The sequence below is a fragment of the Astyanax mexicanus genome, chromosome 15 (genome assembly GCF_023375975.1).
Source record: "Astyanax mexicanus isolate ESR-SI-001 chromosome 15, AstMex3_surface, whole genome shotgun sequence".
NCBI classification, from domain to species: domain Eukaryota; kingdom Metazoa; phylum Chordata; class Actinopteri; order Characiformes; family Acestrorhamphidae; genus Astyanax; species Astyanax mexicanus.
Genome location: NC_064422.1, coordinates 38549307 through 38575682, shown reverse-complemented (window position 1 = coordinate 38575682; position 26376 = coordinate 38549307). Strand labels below are relative to the sequence as shown.

The following is a 26376-nucleotide window of genomic DNA, read 5'->3' as shown; positions in this document are numbered from 1 at the left end:
TTCTTTTTCTTGTTTAGGCCAGTGAAGAAAGAAACTATCATGTGTTTTATGAGCTCCTGGCTGGGATGAATCAGTGGGACCAGCAGACTCTATATCTGCAAGGAGCCGAGACTTACTACTATCTCAACCAGGTTTGAAAGTGGATTTAAAAAATGACGAGTGTAAAACATGATACTCTACAAAATATGTCTGCATACTTGTGTCCTAAAACATACCGCACATTGTAGTCTAATAATTTGTAATAACGTTTTTTAAATGTACAATAAAGGGCGGCGCCTGTGAGCTGCAAGGAAAGCATGACAAGCAAGACTTCCTGCTTCTTGTGCACTGCTTGGAGACCATTGGCTTACATGCGGATCAGATAGCCACCATATGGGCCATCCTGTCATCTATTCTACAGCTGGGCAACATCTGCTTCAGCTCATATGAGGTCTGTTCAGTCAAGTGCATTTGATTTTAGTGCGTGAATGCTCTCGTATATTTTCCACTTTCTGATATAATGTAAATCTGCCAGTTTTGATCCTGATAAAGGTGCAAATATAAATGCTTCAAATTGATTTGGTATTTAATATTTTCACATTGACCTTTATTAAAAATACCAAGGTTTTCCCATCTTTTGGTATCTGTAACCCTAGTTTTAAAATGCAAGGTTTTAGCATGATAACAGTAATATAATGATAACATATGCCAATGCTTATATAGTGCACAATAACACTGGCCTCATAATTAATAATTTCCAGAGAATCAAACTATATTATATTACATAGAGTAAGAGTGTTGTCACACATGCCCTTTTAAATCCAGTTAAATCAGACTTTAATTCATTTCACTCTTGGAGTGGTTGATTTGAGCATATCTGAATACAGTAATGGCACTTGGATGCCATCCAAAATCTCAAATGCACTCTGTTTGTTTGGTGTGAGAATGTGATCTGGCCTTAGTCCAACCCAGCTATCAAGTGTACACTGCAAGTTTGAGCTAAACAGCTCTTCTAGCCAGGTGTAAGCATGAAAATTAGGCCAGAGCTCTGATGATGTATGGCAGCATCTGCTGAGAATTGGCATTGGCCATGCAGGATTAGCTTGAATGTGGTTTATACCCTGCAACCAGATAGTTGGTACATGCGACATGGGTTGATTACCATATTATACTCAGTAACTGGGGTGTTGGGACATGCAGCACATGACAATTGGCATATTAAACTTAGCAAATGGGGCTGTTGGCACATACAGCACTTCCCCTGGATGTAAGACGAGCAGTTGGTTCACAATCGTGGCAAGATTGGAACCGGAGTCGGACTGGAAGTTGCCAGATTGATTTTTGCTATCTGGGTTAAGTGTCAAACTAGTATATTATATATTATGTTATATCCCTTTACTGCAGAAGCGCCCTATATAATGCAGTGTTATTTCTCAGTGCTTTCATATAACGTTTTAAAATTTTGTAATTTGTTTGTCAAGACCCTAATGAATCAGGAAACGTAGAGAATGATTGGCTATTCATCACCAACATCCATACACACACTATAAACTCCAAATATAACAGGCACTTTTTTTTTTTTTTACATTTTCCTCTGCATTTGATGTTCTAAAATATAACCTAAATAATGAAAATTCCCTCTTGCAAGTGAATTACTGTTTTGTCCCAAGTGTCTACTTCAGTTTAAGCCCTGAATGGTCATTGTGCTATATGTAAAACTTAAGATATCCAGTGTGATAGCATAGTAGTGCAAATCGCATGAAAATTAGCAAAAAAATCGATCAGCAGTAAAGGGATATTACTACAACTATGAAACAATACCATCCATGCTGTTGTTCATGTTAAACTGCACAGATATATGCACTAGTCCAGAACACATGATCTTCTTCCTGTATTTACTGTAATGCTCCGCCCCAGACTGGTCTGACCAATCAGAAGAGAGAACATTCTATCGTGGTTTGTTGTGATAAATTTTGATATGCTTGTATTTTTCCCTATTTAAAACCAAATGGAAACAAATGGAAAACCATTGCAAGCTTACAAACTCGTTAATTAATTAGTTAATTAATTCAGACTACAGCAAATTAACTGTAGCTAAGACACAGTGATCTAAATCAGTGATCAGTACTAGCATTCATGTTCACCTTAAAGTTAGTATATAACATGTTTGTGTGTTTTAATTTGCATTTTTAATGTTTCCAGAGTGAGTCTTTTGAGGTGGCAAGGATTTTTAGTGAGGCTGAAGCTCGCAGAGTGGGTAACCTGTTACAGGTGTCAGCCGAAGCCCTGCAGACTGTTATTACACACAGAGTCACTGTGAGTAAGCTTCACATCCTCACCTCAAAACATTCTTAAACATTCACTTTAAGTAGAAGAAATGACACAAAATTGATTCTCAATATCTTACTTTCTTCTTATTTTAGGAAACTACTTACGACAGGATCTACTGCCCTCTTTCTGTGGAAAGTGCCATTGAATCCAGGTAGAGCACTAATATTGCATTAATATTGACTTACAAACCACTGTTCTTTCATTTTAACACCATTTATAATATGAATAATCTTTCGTGGCTTAGGGATGCCATTGCCAAGGCCCTTTACTCTGTGCTCTTTGATTGGCTGCTTGAACAAATCAATGAGTGGTTGATCCCCACAGAGATGGACAGCACTGTAGGCATCGTGGACATTTATGGGTTTGAGGTTGGGCATTATGTTTTTGTGTGATGAAGTGAATATTCCTGCTCCTGAAGATTCTCTATGATTCTGTTAGAATTTGGGGAAGGTTGGGATGCACCAAATATAATGAAAAACAAATGTTTTATAGTGAACAATGACTAGTTTATTTTAAACGTATTATATTAGTACTGTGCTGGTTAATATGCCAGTATTCTGAACTTCATAACTACATAACATTATACCCTTATAATATTCAATAGACGTGTACCATAGTTAATTAGCAAAGTTGTATCTGCATGTCATGTGAGTAATCCAGCTCAGAACAACAATTTTTAAGCTTTTTTTATAGAAATGAGAGCCAAAGAAACGACTGAATCACTCAAAATGAGTGATGATAAGTCAATTTAGAGGCTGTTCTGAGGCTGTTCATAGTCTCAAAGTGTCTAAACACAACAGATTAAATCATCTGATATATTTTGAATAATAATGCAAAGTTTTATAAATGTATTTTAAGTCGTATTGTGCTTTAAAGGTATGTCAGCTGGGTTAAAATAAATGTTAAATATGTAAAAGTTATATTTTTTCTTTGAAAGGCAAGACAAAACAAAAGCTATTTAATTGATAGAATGGTGATAAAAGTGGCAAAATCTCTGCCAAAAAAAAACTTATTTAGACTTAAATATTATAGTTCAGTTTTGGTTGCTACCAAAAATTATTTTGGTGCATCTCAACTATAAATGTATCATCTATAAAGATTTAATATAAATCATACAGTGGTACACATGGTCCAGCTGAAACTACATTATTATTTAGAGAGAGTGTTGTCCAGGAGCAGAGCTGTGCATGTGCATGTGACTTATCTCAAGCATATTTCACTGAATCATCATTCTCCTCAATAAAGATAAAGATTCTCCTGAGATAAGCTACATGTTTAAATGACATTTCATTCCATTTGATCTTTTATTACAGGACCTGGGTGTGAACAGTTTCGAGCAGCTGTGCATTAATTTTGCAAATGAGCAACTCCAGCAATTTGTGAATAAAGCAGTAGTGACACAGGAACAGGTCAGCATGTGTGCAGTGCTTGTTTTCTTACTGTCTGTCTAATACACGGGTCACCAGCTTCCATGGTGGATAGGAGTGGAGATGCCACAAGTCATGGGACATTAGTTAGTATTGTGTTCCATGACTTTTCCAATGTGCAATGGAGGATAAAAAAATGCTGCTCTGACCTGTGGGATATGCATGTGGAAATTCCTACATTAAATGTGGATATGATTTGTCAATGATTGTCAATACTGCATATCGTTGCTGTCCAATGAAAAACGTGTATCTCCATTTTTGTAGATTTTTAGTTTACTACATAATTTGAACAGTCAAACTGTTCCTTACACTGTGCCAAATTTTCTTGATGAACAGACCAATAGAAATATTCCAAAATTACCTGAAATAAACTCTTATTACATTGACTTCCATTAAAAGCTTTTTTTCTTTGCATTGCATGAGGTCTGAAAGCTCTCTCTTGTTATTTCAGCCATTTCTCATTTTTTTCTGCAAATAAATGCTCTTAATGACAATATTTTGGTTTGAAATTTGGGAGAAATGTTGTCTGTAGTTTATAGAAAAAACAGCAATGTTCATTTTACTCAAACATAAACCTATAAATAGCAAAATCAGAGAAACTAATTCAGAAGCTGAAGTGATCTCTTTATTTTTTACAGAGCTGTGTATATATACGTTTTGTGTTTCAGGAGGAATATAACTCAGAGCAGATTCAGTGGTATCCTGTGACCCTGCAGAGCTTCCACCCCTGTCTGGAACTCATTTCTGCTCGTCCATACGGCATCCTCCGCATCCTCGATGACCAAACCTGCCTCCCACAGGTACTCACACAGTTCAGACTTCATCCCCATCACTTTTTCATGAAGCTCGAAGGTGCATCCTGTTAGAGCTTGTTAGATCATTCCTGGAAGTCAGGTTTGTCACAGCGACTGTCCTAGATATTTAAACATACACACACACACACACACTGCTTAAACTAAAGGAACAACTCTGACTTAAACAAAAGTCTTATACTGATGTGAGACACGTTCAAATTCGTATTGAGTTGCTCTGGATATGTGACTTGTCTTTTTGTATGCCTTGCTCTTTTTCATCTCCCGTTTCCCCTTTTTTCTCTCTTTCTCAGGCTACAGATCACACATTCCTGCAGAAATGTCATTATCATCATGCCAGCAACCCGTACTACGCCAAGCCCAAGATTCCTCTGCCTGTCTTTACTGTGTATCACTATGCAGGAGCTGTAACCTATCAGGCAAGTGACTAAGCCTCAGTGCAAAACTGAATATCTCAGTCTACATAAATCCATTTGTTTGTTTAGTTTATCATTGGTTTACATATCTATCAGGCTGAGCAATGGAAATGATTAAATATAATTGGGATCAATGAAGTATATATCTATCTGAGCAGAATTTTGGGACACCTGCTTATTTAGTGTTTCTGAATGTGTTTGTATCAGTGTTAGAATCCCTCTGAGATCAATAAAGTATCTATCTGTCTGTCTGTCTGTCTGTCTGTCGGTCTGTCTGTCAATCTATCTATCTATCTATCTGATACCTGTTCATTCATTGTTCCTTAAGCTACTATAAAAGACTTTATACTGTTCTGAAGTTCTGGAGTCCAAGAGAGCACAATTGGACATGCTTTCACTGGGAGGATAAATTGCACTCTAGAAGTACATAGAACAGTGATAAGATGATTAAATGATTATAAAAAAAGAGTTTATCCTTTCTCTACAAAATTTCGGAGCATTCCTCTGAGGATTTGATTGCATTATGAGGTGAAACCATTAGAGAGGTCAGGAATTTGGATGATCACCAACCCACCTCTTCCACAGCTTCCAACTCATCCCAAAAGTACTAGATGGAGCACCATCTTTCCAGAACATACAGTTCTACTGCTCCACAGCTCAGTGAGAACGGGATCTAGCTTACACCTGTCATTAGGCATGGTTTCAATATATTCATGTTTATCTGCTCTAAATAGTCTTATTTTATTAGTAATACTTCTCTGCAAGGACTTAGGGTGAGGATTTTCTAGGATTTTATTGATGTAGAAAAAACACAGAGAAAATTTTACATTTCTCCTTATAGGTTCACAACTTTCTCAACAAAAACCATGACCTGTTTCGAGCAGAGGTATTAGAGCTCTTCGCCCGCAGCAGATCACAGGTAAAATCAATTCAGCTGTCCCTGTTTCTCAACTCTTCATACTAAATAAGGTCTATATCTGTATTGTTTGAATAGAATTGTGACATTAGATCTAAGTCAGTGTTGTTTCTGGTGTGCAGATGGTGTCAGGTGTGTTCCGTAAGGTGCAGGAACGCTACCTGCAGCAGAGAGAGCTGGGCTTCAGAGGGAAAAGCCACCGACACCAAGCCTCTACTGTAGCAGCACACTTTCAGCAATCACTCACCGAGCTCATCACACGGCTGGAGAGGTCTGCACAGAATTAGCTTTCTTACAGTTTATTATTTAGAGTGGGGTCACTATTACAATTATGTTGTTTTTTTCTGCCCTAAGACTTAAAAAAGACTGTTTAGGATATAAATATTCATCATAAATATAAGATTTAAATTAAGGATAAGGGTTAAGTAGCTTGTTATTGTTTAAATAGCTCAAATACATTGTTAACATTATTTAAATAAATCATTAAAATATTATGAGAAAAAAAAAAAAATATATATATATATATATATATGTGTGTGTGTGTGTTGTTTAAATGTACTTTTTTCTTGTTAGCTCCTTAGAAAACTGCGTTCTATGCCCTGCCTTGGTTTATGCCTCTTTTTATTTCCAAATAATGGAGATAAAATGACTGATATATGTTTACTCCTTGGAAATATACCACTCAAAAGTTTAGACAAACCTTCTCATTCAGTGTTTTTTCTTTATTTCTTAATTTAATGTATTTTCTACATTGTAGATTAACATTAAAGACATGAAAGCAATTAAGGTACATGCAGTTCAGTCCTTAAATATACTGCAAATGTGCTACTACTAGAAGAATTTAAAGTATAAAACATATTCTGGTTTGTTTAACACTTTTTTAGTAATTTTATTTAATTTTTTTACCATTTTCTCCCCAATTTACATGGCCAATTACGCAACCCCCCCAACCCCCCATGACTCCCCCATCACTAGTAAAGCCCCAACACACCAGGAGGGTGAAGACTAACACATGCCTCCTCCGATACATGCGAAGCCAGACACCACTTCTTTTCGAGCTGCTGCTGATGCAGCATTGCTGAGCAGCCAGCGCGCTTAGAGGAAAGCGCAGCGACTCAGTTCTGATACATCAGCTCACAGACGCCCTGTGCTGCAGACATCACCATAGGAGTGATGTGGGGAGAGAGCGCCATCTTGTTTTATACATCTAGTGTTAAATAGGAGAGCTAGTAGGGTTTGTTGGCTGGATGTATATAATTTCTGGGATTTAGATATGGAGCTATTTTTACATTCTGTTTTGGTTATGCAGTTTTCATTTTAAATTAAAATTGCTCCAGATTCAATGTAAGTCAGTTCCAGTTACCGAACACTCATCACTCAGCCATGCCAAGGTTAAGGTATTTGTCCGTTCTGCGGCACTTAAATGAAAGTAATCTGTCCTTTTTTTTCTTTCAGGTGTAAGACTACATTTATCCGATGTTTTAAGCCAAACTATGTCAAGGTAAGCTTTGAATACAGAGGAATGTTGTCACTTTTCTAAAAGAGAAGATTCATTTTGAACAAGTTCTCTTGGTCTATTCGTAATATTCATGATTTATGTTGATATAGTGTAAAGCAGAGCTAGCACTTCAAATGGTGTAATCAAACAAAAATCAAAAGATTTTTGTATGGTAGCAAAAATATGCTGTGTCATTATGGTATGCAGTGCATTTATGTAGTTATGTAGTGCTTTTTACTACACTGTTAACCTAGAAGTTGTTTGAAATCGAAAGATTTAAGTCTATTTTACATAAAATTGGATATTTCTAAACAATACTCAACTATTTTGAGTTAGTTGAACATTTATGGGCACATATACTGTACTATTCAAACTGAGATATTTGAGTTGAACCAAACTGAACTGAAACTGAGTTTAGTCTGTTGCCATTAACAGCTTATTTTCCATTGGCTTCTGTCACAATTTATTTGCATACTGGGTGTGTCCAACAGTTTCTGACTAACACTCACCATCAGTGTGTAGTGATTCCCCCTGGGCTACCTTACAAATAAATCAACTTCCCCTTTAGTTGTAATAAACTGATGTTATAATTTATGCTAACTCAAGTTTTCATTCTCCATTATTTAAAAAACTGAGCAAACCGGCTGCCTTAAAAAAAAAATTAATTAAACTCAACTTATCCGGTCTTACAGTATAACAAAAATTTAAAAAGTTAAATCAACTTCCCCTTTAGTTGTAATTACTTGATGTTTCCTCCTGGAAAAGCCCCTTGGTCAGATTGTTTGGCAAAACATTCTCCAACAAGAAACTCCAACATGTTTCTTATTGAAAATGACCGAAACAGCAATGAAACAACAGATTATAAGTTTAAATGAATGACTTAATAGATAACCATCAAAATGACCAAATTACCAATTGTTTGTAAAGATGTAAAGATCAATATGGGGCCAAAAGTTGTATTGTTATTTCCATTGCATTGTATTGCATTTTATTGCATTGAGGCCCAATTTCATGCTGCACACCATCAGCAGCATCAGAGTCTGAGAGAAAGCATAATTGGCAATGCTTCTCTGGGTGGGTAGATGGTGTTCTCTCCGCATCTCTTAGCTGATGTATCAGACCCAGTGATGCTGCATCAGCAGCAGTTGGAAAAGAGGTGGAGCCTATCTATCTATCTATCTATCTATCTATCTATCTATCTATCTATCTATCTATCTATCTATCTATCTATTTGCTGCCATTTTCACCCAGTTTTCATGGCACTGATTTTCTGTTTTCCTCATTTGATACATTCTTAAAATCACTTCCAATGCTGGCTGAAGTTCTCGCTGTATATGAAGGATGAAACGTTTTATAACATGCAGAAAAATGCAGCCCACTCAGAATGCAGCCTTGAATGCAGCCTTGAAATGCAGCTGTTTGGCTTTTGCCCACTAACTTTAATTCAGAATTTGCTATGTGAGATTTAAACACGATTAAGCCAATCACGTGTATGTGTATGTGACTTGTGTTGATGCATGTTAATAAAGAGGCAATCCACTTGTGTTTTAATTAGAGCTGTCAACTTACTGTGTTAATTTCAGTTATTTGAAGCACAAACAAATAAAGCTTTATAAAATGAAATGAAAGCTTTGACCTGGTGCTACAGTTCCAGTCACCATAATGCAGGCAAACAAAGCAGATCTGCTTTGCCCATTCCAGTGTTCTGACCTTCATAACTGAAGAGCAGAAAAACGTATGGACATCATACATATATCATATCAAACAGCAAAACCTACCATATCTACCATAAACAGCAAATTGTGATTAATTCAGCTTGGAAATCAGTTAACAGTGCCAGTTAGCTGTTAGCCATTATGGCCAATCCGCCATTTTGGGCTTCATAATAAATGCCCCCAGGCCAGATCGTATAAATGAAAAGATGTACGCTTAAAACTATTTTTTTACTATTTTATTTTATATGGCCAAATATCTATTTAAGCATTTTAAGCAGAGCTGGTATTATTGTTATATTATTATGTTATTATTACTTAGAAAAATATTTCAGCTTTTAATGTAAAAAGGAATGTAGTTACTCCTTAAGACATATTTAAGTAGTCTAGAATCTCCTAAAGATAACGTTTGGCTGCTTAAACATTATTATTGGGTTTTAATAGATATACAGTATTTACAGCATCTGTTACTGACTGTTGTTTATTAGAGGGAGCTCTTAATTATTCATTCATTGAATAAATGGCATTCTTAGCTAAAAATGATGAATGTGATTAATTTTAATAATTAAATCACAAAGCATATAATTCATTAGATTAATTTTAATCACTGGACAGCACTAGTTTTCAATGCTACTTCATAAACTAAGTAATGTTTCCCTATATAGCACAATACTACACTAAAAAATAAATCTGAGCGTTAGTAAATGTAACGTAATTAAATCTGTGATATTAACAACAAAAAATATGTTTCTACCTTTACATGAATATATCTAGTTTTTAATTACTCCACATTTGTTCAAAATACAAGACATTGTTTTTTTTTTCTTAATATAATTTATTTATGTAATCCCAACAAATCTTTTTAGGTACACAACAAACCTGCACAACAAACAAAAGTCTTGTTATATTTACTAGGGTTTTAGTCACTACCTGTGGTACCATATATTTGCATATTGGGTGTGGCCTCTCCCTTACTTACCATCTTTGTGTTGTCTGTTTCTCAAAGCTACCTTATCCTGGGCGTGCAGTAATTATAATATACATGTTGATTGGCAGGTCTCAGTGTTGTAGAGCTGTAAGAGCACTTTAACTTTATTCTCTGTTTCTAGCGATCACAGTATGCTGACTTTGAGCTACAGAGTTCACTCTTTACTGAGTTTACTCCTGTATTGCTCCAGTATTATACTGTCAGTATTGGCAGAAAAATAATAATATACTAAATATGTTGAGAATACCCATGGTTAACTTAAAATGATAAGTTATGTGAATATTACTAAAGTTTTATTAACTAGAAAGTGTGTGTTAAAATAAAGATGAATTGTTAGTTTATTTGACTTAACAGATCATAAAAAAGACAAATTAAACACTTAAGTTGATTTAACTCAGCTTTTTAGGAAGTTGGCAATACTTACATTTCTCATGTAGTGTCAATGGACTCTTTTAAGTTGACACTACCTGAAAAAGTATGTTAGCCCTACTTGAGAAAATTAAGTAGACTTAATTAAGTAGACTTAATTTTTGACTACTCTTGCTTTATCTACCTAATTATCTGATGCAAACAGTTGACATGATTTTTTTTCGGGATAATAGGGATCCAGTGACTTCCCCTAACCTTGATGTGACTTGCATAGCCTTCACTGTGTATGTTGTTTTAAGTTTTCTTTCCCATCTACTGTTGTTTTAGCTCCCTGGATTATTTGACGTGGACTACATCACTACACAGCTGAGACATGGAGGAATCCTGGAGACTATTCATATCAGAAAGGAGGGATTTCCTATCCGCATCCCTTTCAAGTACTTCGTAGAAAGGTGCTAAGTTCAATGCATAATGAGGAGCTAATTAAAACACGAAAGTTGAATATGAAAATGTTCTTTTAATTTTCTGTACAGTTCTCTACAGTTATTTATACTTCTGTAATGGAGTTCCTCACACTGTTGTAACTGAGTTTCTCACTCTGGTGTTAGATATGGGGTGTTGTTAGCACAGAAGCCTGCACACCTCTCTGATAAAGAGCTCGTTGTTTCCCTGCTGGAAGTCATTGGCACTGAAGATGGTCAGTTCCAATTAGGAAGGACTAAGGTACGGAATAATGAAAGGTTTCTGCTGTGATCGCTCATCTGTTCAACACCGTGTGACCCTCATATTCTGCACTGTAATGAAAACTCTCTCTCTCTCAGGTGTTTATGAAGGAGTCTCTGTACCAGCGGGTGGAGGAGAAGTGGAGCAGCACCCAGACCTGGGCAGCCATCACCATCCAGAGGAACATCCGCGGGTTTATCTGCAGACGCAACTTTCGCTTCTTCAAACAGAAAGCTATCGTCATCCAGTCCCACATCAGGGGGCACCAGGCCAGGTATGAGGGAACAGGTGGGTGGGGGCGGTGCTGTAGAAATTGGTTGAAGCATATAAGCTTCAAACAATATGCTGTAAGCATATGTCATTTTTTTTACTTTTAGGGTTTTCTTTTATAGTAATAAAACTTTTAACGTTTAAAAACTGTGGTACCACTTTAAAATAAGGCTACCTTTATAATGGGTTTATAAATGGTTTACAATTACTTTATTAATGGTTAATAATTAGTTATAACACACACGTAGAAAGGGCAATAATGACCTGTTGTTTGCCAAATAGTGAACCCACAGCCATCTAAACTGTTGCCCTTTCTACGTATGTGTTATAACTGATCATTATTGTAAACCATTTATAAACCCTTTATAAAGGTAGTCTTATTTTAAAGTGGTACCAAAACTGTTAAGGCAAAATGATTCCTTGTCCTAGTTGTGACTGTTGTCTGCTCATGAAGTATTACATATTAATCAAAATTTCAGACCAAATCAAATTATATTAAATAAATCTATATATAATTGACTGAGATTGGTAACAATTGTAAGTTGCTAATCAAAGCTACTGTGAGTGTTTAAATATTTGTTTCTATTTAGGTGTGACTCTCAGAGTATGTCTTCAGTAACTGTAGTTAGAAATCATAAATATACCAAGTTCCACTGACCACCAAAATATATTTTGACTCCAGACTTTTTTTACCTATATATTACAATATGAAATATTAAACTGAATGTAGGACTATTTTAAAGGACTATTTTACAGCATTTCCCAAAAACAGACATTGACATACATATACTATGTATAATATGCGCAATACATTAATTACAGCAGAGATAGTATAGTATATAACATTTTACACACTAATGTTTATACGTGCATTCTTAAAGTACATGACTCTGGTCATGTGAACAGTTACATCAAAAATAAAAATAAACAATATACTGCATGCCATTGTGAATCTATTTTACATGCTTAATTCTTAAGAAACAAATAAAAAAAATAGACTATGGTTGCTGTTTGAATCCCGGTCATGCAGCTTGCCATCAGCTACCAGAGCCCTGAAAGAGCACAACTGGCCTTGCTCTCTCTGGGTGGATAGATGGCGCTCTTTCCCCTCATTACTCCTAAGGTGATGAGGATCAGGATGAGTTGTTGTTTTATATACTGTAAAAAATATTGCACTTTCTGGAGAAAATAAGTTTATATGATAGCATTGCACATTCTGGGGAAGGGGGAATTGTGTGTTACAACTTTATCATTATCTGGCATAGAAAATAAATATTTAGTTCACATTTTATGTTTTTGTTTGCCATCAATCTGACTGTAGATGGAAAAAAAACTGTTAAAAAAATGTGTTTTGTGAGTGATAATACTATCTGCTTTGCATGGGATGGGAAAAAGAATTACATATATTTATAAAAAAATTAATTTAAATCATAGATTTAATCTGCATTATATAGTCCAATAAATAGATTGCATAATTTATTGGTGCAGTCAAATTACAATTTTCTGGACACAGTTGTAAAAAGTACAAATTAATGAAAACAAACATTGCACAGCAAATTTACCAATTTCAGGGTTATTTTGAAACTAAATGGCAATTTGACCACACTGGCATAATTGCTCTGTAGGATTTAATGTGTTATTTGAGTATTGTACTCCACTAGATAATACAGTACAATATATTATTGGTGCCCAAAAATATGAGCCAGTTTTCCAGAGAGACATTAAGCCTAGTTCTAGACGGTACATAACATTTTGAATAGCATTTTCAACTGAAAGAAAAGTATAGTGTGAAACATGGCTCAATGTATGTCTTAGAAATCAACTTTCTCTGTATGCGTTTATTTTCCAAGTCTGGTAGCTTTATGTCTGCTATCTTTGTGCTCCTAATGAAGATGTTTTTAGCATCTCTCTGTAAAGAGCCTTGAGCCTTTTTCTCAAATTTCATCAAACTCAAAGAGCTCTACGTTTAGTTTGACTTTTTTCCCGGCTGAGTCATACTGCAGAGCTGTGGTCCGCAACCAGCGGACCTCGGTCCAGATACGGACCCATATGCCATCCCATCCGGACCCGAAATAAATATTTTTAAAATTATTTTATTAAAATATTATTTTAATTTTGACGGTAGAATTAATTTTAAACCGGAGCGTTTATTTTTTCCCTATCTGACTCAAGTGCTTTTACCAGCACTGCACTGAGCAAGGATTGGAAGCTACAAACCAATCGCGTGCAAGTCATACTAACCACGTGGTTCAACTAGCGAATCAAATCGCCAGCTTGAACTCAGAGCGAGTTGTATGAGCAAACCGAAGCCGAGGTTTGTAGCGAGGCACAGACATCCACGCAGTGTGATATAAGGAAGAGAAGGTGAAAGGCGAGCGAAAAGCGATTAAAGCGAGAAACGCAGGGAGATGATACAGATGACAGGACGTGAATTACAGTCAGAAGAGGTGCAAACACTATGGCGCTTTCAAAAAAGAGAAAAGTAGACGCCGAAAACCGAGCGTTCAACACGGAATGGACTGATGCACACATGTTCATTCTTCCACCCGTGAGCACGAAACCGAAGAACCAAATGTTGACAGGGCAAGCCAAAGCTCAATTCTCACACTGAGCAGGGGAAATTGGGGGAAGGCAGATGTAAGAGAAATCTGTAAGAGAAATAGTTCAGGTGTTTTGAGAGTTGTTTTGTTGAGGAGAAATATTGAGATTGTTCAATCAAAAGGAAACTGAAGCTGCTATTTTTCCTTAAGCACTTTTTGTTTTTGAATACATAATTTAGTTTTTTTTTTTACTGCAGCCACACAATGTTATCCTGTGTTTCAGTGCTAATAAACTTCTTTCAAATGATTTTAACCTGTATAATTATTTTATAACACAATTTATTCAGATATCGTCATACTGCAAATAGACGATGTTGTGGACTTTTGCTTGAGGAAATTTATTTGAACTGGACCTCCTCACAGTTTTCTTGAATACCCCTGCTGTAGAGTCTACAGTCTAGGAATGTACAAACGTGGGTGATAAAAAAGCGCGACAGTGTAAAATGTGGAGAAATAAAAGTGAAAATAATACGTAGAGATGAATAAAAGGAGTTCTGTTGCCCTCTCTCGTCTGCAGGAAGTATTTTAAAAGACTGAAGAACTCCTTCACCCAGTTCTGGGCGACCATGATGATTACCAGGAATACTGTCAAGAGACGGCACTGGAGGGTAGGATCATGACAGACTATCTCTTCCTTTCCTTCACTCTCTTTCTCTCCCCTGTCACATAATCCATATGTCACAGAGATGATTCTTATTGGATGTTGTCTCACACTCACAGACCTCTGTATTACCTGGTATTACTCATTGCCAGGCAACCAGCGCCGGTTTATTGCTCAGATAATGTTATAAATTCCAACCTCACCCTTCCGTCACTCCTGATCTGAGCTTGGTTTTTATAGCTCACAGTCGGTTCCTGGAGGCGTCCACTGCTTCCAGATCAAGCGCAGATAGTCTGTAGCTGTAGTTACGTGTAGGGTCGAAGTATGAACTTACATCACTGGAAAAAGATTTTAAAAATGTCACAGTGTAGACATAGTCGTAATTAGTTCTTTTTTTAACATTTTACAACAATGTATACTTTTGTCTCCAAAAATTCTGCCCTAAAGAGGAGTTGTTGGAATTGACAAAAAAATGTTATATGTGTAAATGTAATGAAGATGAATAAAGTGATAATAAACTTATATTAAATATTAAAGCGAAAGTATTAGTTTATTGTGGAAAACTGTACAATTCAAAAGAGCTCCAGTACCCTTATATAAGATGATATTCAGTTGGGAGGCGTGGCGGCTTACAGGTTCCGTATAGGATCCTGCACCACATTTGTCCACAAATGTTGCAGCTGGGAATGTAGATCCTGTTCTACACTCATAGGTAGCTGAAGCTGGCGTCCCATCTGGTTTCAAAAATGATTGATTAACAATAAATCTGATGACCGGGCATAATAAGGAAGTGTTGTAATGTAGTAAATAAATTCATAGAAAACCCTGTGTTGTGTAAGTGAGCATTTCCTGCTAAAAAAAAATCCAGTTGGAAGCTCTGCCGTGAGATGCAATACATGTGGCTACAAGATCATATCACTATCAGGCTCATATCACTGTGCTGTGCCTGTATCACTACTAGGGGTGACTGACTGTCATATGCGATGGCTTCCCAGAACATCAAACCAGAACGTTATTGGACCCTCAAAAAAACTTAAATTTGTCCATTTTTTGTGAATATATTTTTATTTTTATAGACGAAAACATTGAGGCACTATAATAAGGTATTCAACGAGGTGTAAATAAAATACAGATATTAATTAAATAAAATACAAATGCAATATGACAATATGACAATTAAGTAAGCAGAATAGTTAGTATAAAAATAATATAGTATAGTATATTACATTAATATAGTAATAGTGGCTTACTAATGGACAGCCTAAATGGCGATGATGTTAAAAGAAAAAATCCTTTGAGTGCATCAGTGGCATGTCTATCAGTCAGCAATCTTTCACCAAGCTACACTACCCAAAATTAGCCTCTTAGAGTTTTTTTATAGCATTTTTACCACATCTTGTGGCAAGACCCAGTGTCTAATCAGATCACCCCTGTAATCATTTACATATCTGCCAGAGACATATCTCTATGCACAGTTTTGCAGCATTCAGTAGCACATTTTTATCAATTAATTTACATATTAAGTCTTATAATATTAAGTTCAGTGTGATACACTATCATTATAATCCACAATTTAATTACTTTAAGTTGCAGGCTTTATATACAAATCAATTACACACACCCTGTAATTTTAACATGTTTTTTTTTTTTTTGTTTAATAAAATGTCTTAAATCAGTATTCTGGTGAATGCAGACAAATTGCCTCACTTAAAGTGAATGCACATAAAACGCACTGTGTATTATTTGTAATATTAAATACCTCTTGGGGGCCCTTTTTCTTTCCTCCTATATTCTGGAAACTGCATAATTAAACACAATACTCTCTAAAGCTGTTCCTCCGCTCAGCAAGTCCAAATGATTACAGCTGAGGTAAATCCTGCTTGCCCATCTGCCCTTTCATCTTTGATCTCTCTCTCTCTCTCTCTCTCTCTCTCTCTCTCTCACTTTGTCACACTCTCCCTCACTCTAAGCACACACCTTGTAGCACACCTGTCCTCCTCTGTGGACTTCAAACTCTCACTTTTAATGAGGAATTACACATCTTTGCCTGCATCTGTCAGGAGCTCCTTTCTGTGGACTTCTACTCTTCCATTGAATTGCTTTAGGTATGTTCACTTTCATTACTTTGACAGCTTATATATATTTTATATATTAATAACCAGCTGTTTAACAAAAAAAATAGTATAAAAAATTGAAATAGCAATAAAGAGAGTGTGTGGCAAAATACTGAAACTATGAATAGCCATTCTTTTAACCTGTACACCCACCTTTACACTTTTTTTAAGTGCTGACTTATTTGGATCACTTCCCTATTTCTTGTCATTGTTTAATTTGGTGTAAGTTGGACTATGTCCTTCTCCGTCTTCTAATGCTGTTAAACTGGAATATATGCAAAGGACAATAGATATTTTGCATTGGTCTTTTCTTTATATTGAGTTTTTTATAGAGATTTTTCTCAGAGAAGTAAGTTCAGCTATTTTTTTTTTTTCGTGGATAAAAAGTTTATATTTTTAAAGCCTGCTTTAAAAAAAGGCTGAAGGCTCTCAAAGGCTGATATGTGCAGGAAAGGCACTTGATGAGAATTTAACACTCCAGTGCCTCTGAATTTGCTCTGTAAGTATAATATTATTGAATGGAAGAGGATCATAGAAAAAAGTATGGCATATTGTTCCTTACTATTCACAAACAATGGTGGACAAAGTACACAAACCATAGACAGGAACTTGAGTTAAAGTGAATATGCTGTACATATGGTAAAAACACTCTTGAGCTCCACTTGAGTATAAGAAGAGAATTGTTTGCTCTTAAAAGAAGAGAAAAGCATTGAAAGGTAAAGATTCGTGATTTATTATGCCTCTATTGCCTCTATTATCATTTTTTGTAACAAAGATGCTGGTTTAGACAGCTCATCTTAGGTGGAAAGATCTTGCTAAACCATTTTTAAAACAGAAAATATAGTATAACTACACACTAAGAAAAGTAAGTACAGATTTGTACCTAAAAGGGTACAAAGCTTGTCGCTGGGGCTGTACCTTATATTGAGGTACAAAAAAGTACCTTTCAGTGAAAGTTCTTTTTTGTACCCATGGTTTTCGTGCCAGTAAAGATTATAAAAATGATAAACATTATCATCAACTAAATATGGCTCAAAAAACTTGATGACCCAAAATTGTCTGCCTTTCAAATAAAAAATATGCAATTAAAATATATATTGTTTATTAGTACAGTGATACAGAATACTGAATGTACCCTTTGGCTGCAAGTTAAATGGTACAAATCTGTACTTTTTGCTGTTAGAAATTACTTTGTACTTCAGAGGGAACAAATCTGACCCTGTATAGACCAATATTGTACCTTTGAGAGTACAATTATGAAGAGTGTACCTTTGAGTACAAAAAAGTACTCATATCGTACCTCTGTTTTTTAGAGTGTAGTAAACTGTGGTCAGCAGTGTTTTTTTCTGTTTATCATCATTTTACAAGTTTATACTATACAGTATTCTTAAATTACAATTTCTTGGCATTTATTAAAATATCATTTAGAAAACACAGTTTTTACCATGAACAATCTGGCCATTAATCCACTCAGGTGCAAAACATGATGAAAATACTGTTCAGTACCACAAAAAGCTTACGTCATCATCATCAAAAACAATCTATAGGGAAATACTGTGATTAAAGCATTGTTAAAACACTGTACAGTAGTATTTTGCTTTTGTAATCTGATGTTTTTACAGTGTGTAGTAAAAAGTAAGATATTTCAGTTATTTATCAGATATTTCAGTTAAACTAAAAACCAAGTAAAGCTAACATTTACTTTTTGTTTCTGTCCAACCATAGTAAACAAAACAAGCAATCAAAAAACAGTAGTTCCAGTCAGTAATAATGTAAGATAGGAGTGGTTTAATGAGGTTTGCCGTATGTGTAGGGTGGGGCGAGGTGGGAGTGGGAGGGTTACTGGGATATAAAAGAAGCTCTGCTGCTAAGAATAGTCCTGTTCAGTCTTTACTGTACAGTGAGGCTCACAGGTAGAAGGACAGGTTGTTACACAAGCTTTACAGCAGCAGAGCATAAACCTCAATAGATTCCAGATGAATTCACGAGTATAAAAGCATATTGTCCTCATAACAAAGGCTGTGATTGTGTGATTGTTAATTGCGGAGTATAATACAGGCGTTGCTTTGATGTTACAGGAACACGAGGAGAGAACCAGAGTGAAACACACGGCCAAACACACACGTTCTACCTATTCAGGGATGGTATGATTTCACTCTCTCACTCTTTTCTTATCTCTAACCTTAGTTTTGAAGTTCTTAGTTTGACTGCTTAAATGGCTAACATACATACAGCTCTGGAAAAAAAATAAGAGACCACTTGAAAATTATGAGTTTCTTTGAGACTGGTGCAGGAGATCATGCCAAGATGCATAAAAACTGTGATGAAAAAACTAAACTTTATAAACTTGTAAATGTTTTCTGATATTTGATAGTTGATATTTCCGTCATTTCTTATTTTCTGCAAATAAATGCTCTAAATGACAATATTTTTATTTGGAATTTGGAAGAAATTTTGTCTGTAGTTTATATAATAAAACAACATGGTTAATTTTACTCAAACATAAACCTATAAATAGCAAAATCAGAGAAACTGATTCAGAAACTGAAGTGGTCGCTTATGTTTTTTTGTGTTAAATAACAAGAAAACATTGGAAAATCAGCTCTTTCATTGTTTTTACTGAGATCAAGGGTATTAAAAGATAATTAATTCTGCATTTTTAAAATAATTGTCTCTAATGTCCAGAAAAGGCTTTATTCTTTATACTTTTTTGAAACACTGCTGTGAGAATTTAATTGCATTATTTGTCGAAAGCATTAGTGATGTTAAGTAATTAGTAATATTAATAACTAAATATATAAGCCTACAGGTTCAGGGTGAAAGTTAATGCTGTGAGGTAATGGTGGTTTGTCATTGGTCTATCTCTGTTTTAGGATGTGGGAATGTTGGAGATTCCGGCTGAACTTTCAGCCAGGTTACGGAGTGCAGCAGGTAACATGGAGTTATTTTTAATGTGATTTTAAACATTGATCTTTAAATGTTTCTATATTTATTAATGTATGATATAATCTATGGTCCCAAACAGGTCGTCCACAGGGCTCAGGGGTCACAGAAGTTGCCCCACCACAGGTCAAAGCAGAGCACAAGCTCTCCTTACCCCACAATATTGACAGCTACCCGTTCTCACGATATGCCAACACAGTTCTAAAGGTACGGTATTCTGATCTGTTGCCCTCATCTGCGTGCTGTCTGTGTTTTATTGAGTGATTTTGATGAAGGCATTACAGTTTTCAGGACATATATCTTGCCCTGATGTTTTTGAGATGTCAACTGCATCAAAACTCTCGACAGTTTGAGTTGAATTGATTGAGTTATTTAGGCTTGTTTTGCTCAAACACAGTTTCCCCATAGCAACAGATAATTGTGGAGTCATTTCCTGTTGTAATAAATGAGGTGGAAAGGTTTTGGCACCCTTCAAATAAAGCGATGATACAAATGCAATCTTAGCACCAAGCAATCAGCATGGGGTACCGCCACAAGCACTTGGCAACACCTGAGCAACCACCTAAGACACCAAAAGCTACCAGCTGCAATACCTTAGCAATTGTCTAGCAGAACTATATATATTTAACTTCATGTCAACTGCTTGAAATACCTTTTAAATAAGAATCACTTTGCCAGGCCATAGCAACCACTTGGCAACACAATAGCAACCACCTGGCCTTGCGTTCCCAAACATTTAGCAATACCACAGGAATTCCATAGCAGAACTATAGAAAACATCTGGCCATCACTTCTAGCAACACCATAGCAACCACCTAGCAATACCAAATCAACCATTTGGCTACCACTTAGCAACATAAATGTATTTGGATGATATTTAAACCTTTTACATAATATTAAAACATTTATTTTTAAATATAATAACAATTTAAGCTGATGTCCATAAGTTTTGGGATTTGGGGGATTTAGGGCCCTCTCTGGTGAGAATGGGTAGTTGCACCGAGCATGCGGATAAATCATTTTAAACTGGGCGGGTGTTATGCGGTCTCCTTTCAGAATGGATGAATCCGATTCCAGGTTATTTTCAGTCAGAGAGAGAGAGAGAGAGAGAGAGAGAAAGAGACAGAGAGAGAGAGAGAGAGAGAGAGAGTGCGCTCAGTCAGAAACTTCACTTTGACTACACACTTTGGTTTTACTATGAGTGAATGAGCTACTGAGGTCTGAGTTTCCTCTTCTGAAGTCTCCAATGCTCCACCAGCCGCTCACGTTCAGTAAAACTGAGCTGGATCCTCTTTTAGAAGCTGTACGTGTAATGTAAGTACGAAAGACGCATGACGTGGCCAGAAATTCTCCCGCGAAACGCGACCAACACCCCAGTTTATAGAATTAATATATTAGGCCATTAAACACAATATTTTATCCCTTCTTCACTCAGAAATGCTTCTGCTTTCTGCTTCCAGCTTAGAAAAAAAAATAATACAGACTGCCGCTTTACTTATAATATTAAAAAATAGAAGACATTGTGAAGGGTCACATATTTTCTTTCCTAGCATGTAGCTTTCTGCAGTCATGGACTAATTGGAATAATTATATGTGTAGTTTTACATATTTTTTCTTTAGGAAGCTTTCTTTCTACAGTTTTAAATTAATAAAGTCCTAAATGATCCTCAAGGAACTTATACTTTTAACAGTGTAGCACATCTTCTGAAGGTGTTCAGATGTGGATTTATATTTTTTTAATCAGATTGTAAATATCTGTTAATTTTAATTATACTCTGTTACAGGATGGATGGTGCCAGGCTCAAAGTCAGTCCCTCCAGAGACCACTCACATCTCTGGAGCCAGAGGATGCTCGCACAGCTCTGGAGATATTCAAACTGGTAAATGGAAAAAAGAATATGGCCTTCTTACACTACATGCTGAGACCAGTTATCATTTCAGATGCATTTTATCTAGTTTTGTCAATTCTGACACATGGTTAATCTGGAAATTTTTATGCATGTTACGACCGACTTGTGTAAATCACTTTTTGTTCAGCCTAGTGATATATTAGTGGTTTTATTTAATGAAAATGTCGAATTTACTGTCACTACTGCTTGAAAGGTAGTTTAAAAGGTAGATTGCTTTTTATTTACGTATATTGAAATATGGAAAAAATCTCATAACTAACTGTCACTACACCTCCACTGCCTTCTTGCTTTCTCTCCTTCACACACACACACACACACACAGACAAATGTTGTTGCTTCTATTATTGCTGCTTCTGTAAAACATACATGTGCCATGTTTCCTTTGCTACTTCCCATCCCATTTATCTGTTGTTTTTAACACTAGAATTTTACATTTTGAGCTGAATTTCTCCATTAAAGCTTCTACCACTATGATATCATATTATAATATTAATATAATATAAGATCTGTGTAAGTATGCAGTTCATTACTGCATTTGTACAGTTGTGTTCATCTTACACTGATTCTTTTATTTTACATTCAATTATCCATTACTCTATTAGTAAATCAGTATCAGTGTTAAGGAGGGGAAATGAGATAATTGACAGTAATCACAGCTGATTATGTGATTAACTCATTAATCAATTGCTTTTTATCGACCGATAGCCTCAATTTTAACATTGGGGACTTTAATTTAATTTCATAATTTCTTATTTCCTAATCTAACTCAGCTTTTTCAGTTTAATTCACTGGATCATGTCCACTCCTGTCTTTCAGATCCTGCGTTTCTGTGGAGACTCAGAGCTGACTGGCTGGCAGGAGCAGATGTTGGGGAGCTACATTGTGGAGAAGGGCCAGACGAGACCTTCACTCAGGGATGAGATTCTGGCCCAGCTAGTTTACCACACCTGGGGCCGGGAGGGCGAGGAGGGCTCCCTGAGGGGCTGGCTGCTCCTGGCCTGCTGCCTCAGTGCCTTCACCCCTTCCCCTACCCTGGACAAACCGCTGCTGAAGTACGTCCTCAGAGATAGGAGGGAAACGGGGTATTGTAAGATGTGGTGAAAAGTAATGCTGCTGATTCATAGTTTAAGTGTGCTGAGCTATGACTTTAAGTTTTGGGATATCTTATGCAATACACCAGCAATACAGACCGAGAGCAGCTTCCTTTAAAGCTGCCTGTGGGGACTTCATGACACATGCAGAGTGCAGCGTTGAATAAGTATTTGAAAAGCAGCGCTTTAATATTAATAGACTGCTTATGTCAGTATTTACAACAAGTCTCAGTCTGACTTAAGATGGGAAGGATATTGTATAAAAAGGGTATTATGGGGTTGTTAAAGGGGCACATACTTGTTATAAAGTACTATCAGCATGTATTACAGCTTATAAGACTTACATTATCTCATATATGTGAGATATATAAAGAGATGTACAACATATTACGAGAACCAGACTTGAGGAGAAGTTGAATTGTTCTTTAAGCTCCACAATTAAGTAGAACTACTAAAGTAAAAATATGTAGTGAAATAACTGTACAAACAAGTAATACTTAAGTACAGTAGTAAAGTAAAAATAATACTCCATTAGATACAGATACAGCATTTTAGTACTAAAGTACAGTAGTGACATAGTTGACAATAATACTCCAGTAGATACAGATGCAGCATTTTTGGTACTTAAGTACAGTAGTGAAGTAGTTAAGAATAATACTCCATTAGATACAGATACAGCATTTTAGTACTTAAGTACAGTAGTGAAGTAAAAATAATACTCGAGTAGATACAGATACAGCATTTTAGTACTTAAGTACAGTAGTGAAGTAGTTAAGAATAATACTCCAGTAGATACAGATACAGCATTTTAGTACTTAAGCATTGTAGTAAAGTAAAAATGATACTCCAGTGAATACAGATACAGTATTTTAGTACTTAAGTCCAGTAGTGAAGTAAAAATAATACTCTTGTAGATACAGATACAACATTTTAGTACTTAAGTATAGTAATATTCCAGTAGATACAGATACCCTAATAGAAAACGCCAAAATGACTTTGAGTTTTTTTTTACACTGACTTTTCATGTAATGTTTTCCTATTCCCTGATATGTTTCATTTAGGAGATACAAGAGACTTTTTAACAGTGATGAAATGAGTGGTGATTAAAATAACAACTCAGAAAGTCAACTAACATAATATAGAAATTAAGGCACGTTGCAGCAGCCCAGTTTAATTCTCTGCTGATTATATCAGTATTATTCATGATTGTGTTATCTGACGTGGCTCCTGTATTTGTCAGGTATGTGTCAGACCAGGGTCCAGGAGAATACCGATCTCTGTGTCAGCATAAGCTGCTCACGTCTCTCCAGCTGCCCACGCCTGCCTGCAGACATCAACCACCCACTCAGCTAGAGTGGACTGCCAATCAGAGGAAAGGGAAGATGGTTGTGGATGTCAACACCTTTAATGGTTAGAACAGGCTGAGTTGATTTTGGAAAGTGAATCACGTAAAGCAGGGCTGTCCAAAGTCCGGCTTTAATAATAAATATTATTAAAGCCAGTGTTTATTAGTTTTCTGGGTACAATGTTTTGAATAATTTATGAATAATAGTTTTAGAATAGTTTTCGAAAGGGAGATTGGCCTTAATGCATTTTAATATGGTCCAATCTGGCCCCTGTTTAAAAAGTTCGGACACCTCTGATGTAAAGTAATGGCGCAAGGGAGACACTGAATATGTATTTACTGATTTTTTTGCTTTGTTTTTTATATGTAATGTTATTTATTTTCTTTTTATATAAATATACAGCTCTGGAAAAAAAATAAGAGACCACTTCAGTTTCTGAATCAGTTTCTCTGATTTTGCTATTTATAGGTATATATTTGAGTAAAATGAACATTGTTGTTTTATTCTATAAACTACAGACAACATTTGTCCCAAATTCCAAATAAAAATATTGTCATTTACAGCTTTTATTTGCAGAAAATGAGAAATGGCTGACATAACAAAAAGATGCAGAGCTTTCAGACCTCAAATAATGCAAAGAAAACAAGTTCATATACATAAAGTTTTCAGGTTTTTAATCACAGTTTTCATGCATTTTGGCATGTTCTCCTCCACCAGTCTTACACGCTGCTTTTGGATAACTTTATGCCACTCCATGCAGTTCAGCTTGGTTTGATGGCTTGTGTTCATCCATCTTTCTCTTGATAATATTCCAGAGGTCGTAAAGTGGTCTCTTATTTTTTCCAGAGCTTATATATATATATATATATATATATATATATATATATATATATATATATATATATATATATATATATATATATAAACTGTATAAACATATATGTTTTAGTATATATTTTTACTAACCCCAGAAACATATAGCAGTGACTTCAAAAGCAGATAATGGATTTCAAAATAAGACAATAAACAAGTATTAGTTAATAGAATTAGAGTATTGTATCATACTTTACCCTTTGTCCTCTACAATGCTATCTAAGACCTTTTATTTCTTAAGAGTTCACATTATGAACAGATAATTATTTTAATATTATCACTGATATCTGATTTTTTTTTTTTCAGAGGAGATGCTGACAGCAGAGGTGGAGTCCTGGACCACAGGAGAACAGCTGGCCTCCTGGCTACTGAGCTTTAGGTAAGTAAAGCTATAATTGTGTAACACATTACTTCTTCTAATTGTCTGAATGATTTAAGAATGATTTTTAATAACCTATTGTGATTTTACATTTAAATTAATCTAAATCAAACATTCAAACTATTTAAAAACATTTTTTAAACTAGTCCTGTCCCCAGCTGACTTTTCGATCTGTCTCTCTGTAATATCCTCTTTTATCCTCTCACTCTGAAGTCTGAGCTGTTTGCGATCTGCTGGCTAGACGGCTTTTTCTTCCTTTATGAAAGCAATCCACTCCTCCCTCACTGTCTTAAGAATGCCATTTATTTCCTATGTTTAGAGAAAATCAATCCTACCTTTAATGCCCAGACACAAAGCCATAAACAATGCCAATCCCCCCTCCAAATGAATTTATGTCTTTCTGTTCTTCCTCTGTCTTCTGTGGTATTTTTATGGGTTTTTTTTTACTGTAATTTACTTTAGTTTTACTTTGTTTGTGTATTCGATGGGATGACTAATATTTCTATTTATTACAAATACTAAAAAAAACTCAAATAATATAAGGTGGTAGAAACTGTATTAGTTAAAAAAATGACCCAGATGCAGTCAGTCAGCAATCAGTAGACAGTCAGGGAGAGGCTCGGCTAACAGTGCTAACAAACTATAAATTAAGACTGTCCCCGATTTAATTTCAGTACGTACAAGATTAAAAATGTCTCTCAATCCACTTAAAACACACCCAGATATTTATTTGTTTGTTGGTTTCAGTTAAAATGGGTTTATTACTGATGATAATGTACTGTCGTTCCAATTTTAGCTTAACTGTTTGAGTAAGATCTATTATTCTGTTGTATTAAGCCACTTTGAATGTAACTGTTCAATAGAGTTTAAATACTCTGCATGCAGTTCTGGAGTACAACTATTTTTGTTCACAATATTAAACACAATAGCAAAACAAATGCACTCTTTTCTTGTCCTGTGCACAAGCGTGAATGCCCAAAATTCTGTTTGTCAGCTTAAGCCACTTACTGTGTGTTTGTTTCACCATGCTAAGCTAGAGCTGAAAGCAAATAAATTAAGATTTTTGCATTTATTTACC

At 35.5% G+C, this 26376-nt stretch overlaps 1 protein-coding gene across 1 annotated transcript in view; it reads left to right on the top strand.

Moving 5' to 3' along the window:
* myo15b (myosin XVB) overlaps positions 1-26376 on the top strand; it is a 65005-nt gene that overhangs the window by 9059 nt on the left and 29570 nt on the right. The window contains exons 10-31 of the mRNA XM_022670899.2: positions 18-131; positions 269-430; positions 2182-2295; positions 2403-2461; positions 2555-2678; positions 3624-3719; positions 4406-4537; positions 4843-4968; positions 5807-5884; positions 6004-6152; positions 7337-7382; positions 10776-10900; positions 11057-11171; positions 11270-11445; positions 14559-14649; positions 18835-18900; positions 19630-19687; positions 19782-19906; positions 21484-21579; positions 22426-22661; positions 23941-24110; positions 25226-25298. Of these exons, the coding sequence (XP_022526620.2) occupies positions 18-131; positions 269-430; positions 2182-2295; positions 2403-2461; positions 2555-2678; positions 3624-3719; positions 4406-4537; positions 4843-4968; positions 5807-5884; positions 6004-6152; positions 7337-7382; positions 10776-10900; positions 11057-11171; positions 11270-11445; positions 14559-14649; positions 18835-18900; positions 19630-19687; positions 19782-19906; positions 21484-21579; positions 22426-22661; positions 23941-24110; positions 25226-25298 (2531 nt within the window). The remainder of the gene's footprint in view (positions 1-17; positions 132-268; positions 431-2181; positions 2296-2402; positions 2462-2554; positions 2679-3623; positions 3720-4405; positions 4538-4842; positions 4969-5806; positions 5885-6003; positions 6153-7336; positions 7383-10775; positions 10901-11056; positions 11172-11269; positions 11446-14558; positions 14650-18834; positions 18901-19629; positions 19688-19781; positions 19907-21483; positions 21580-22425; positions 22662-23940; positions 24111-25225; positions 25299-26376) is intronic.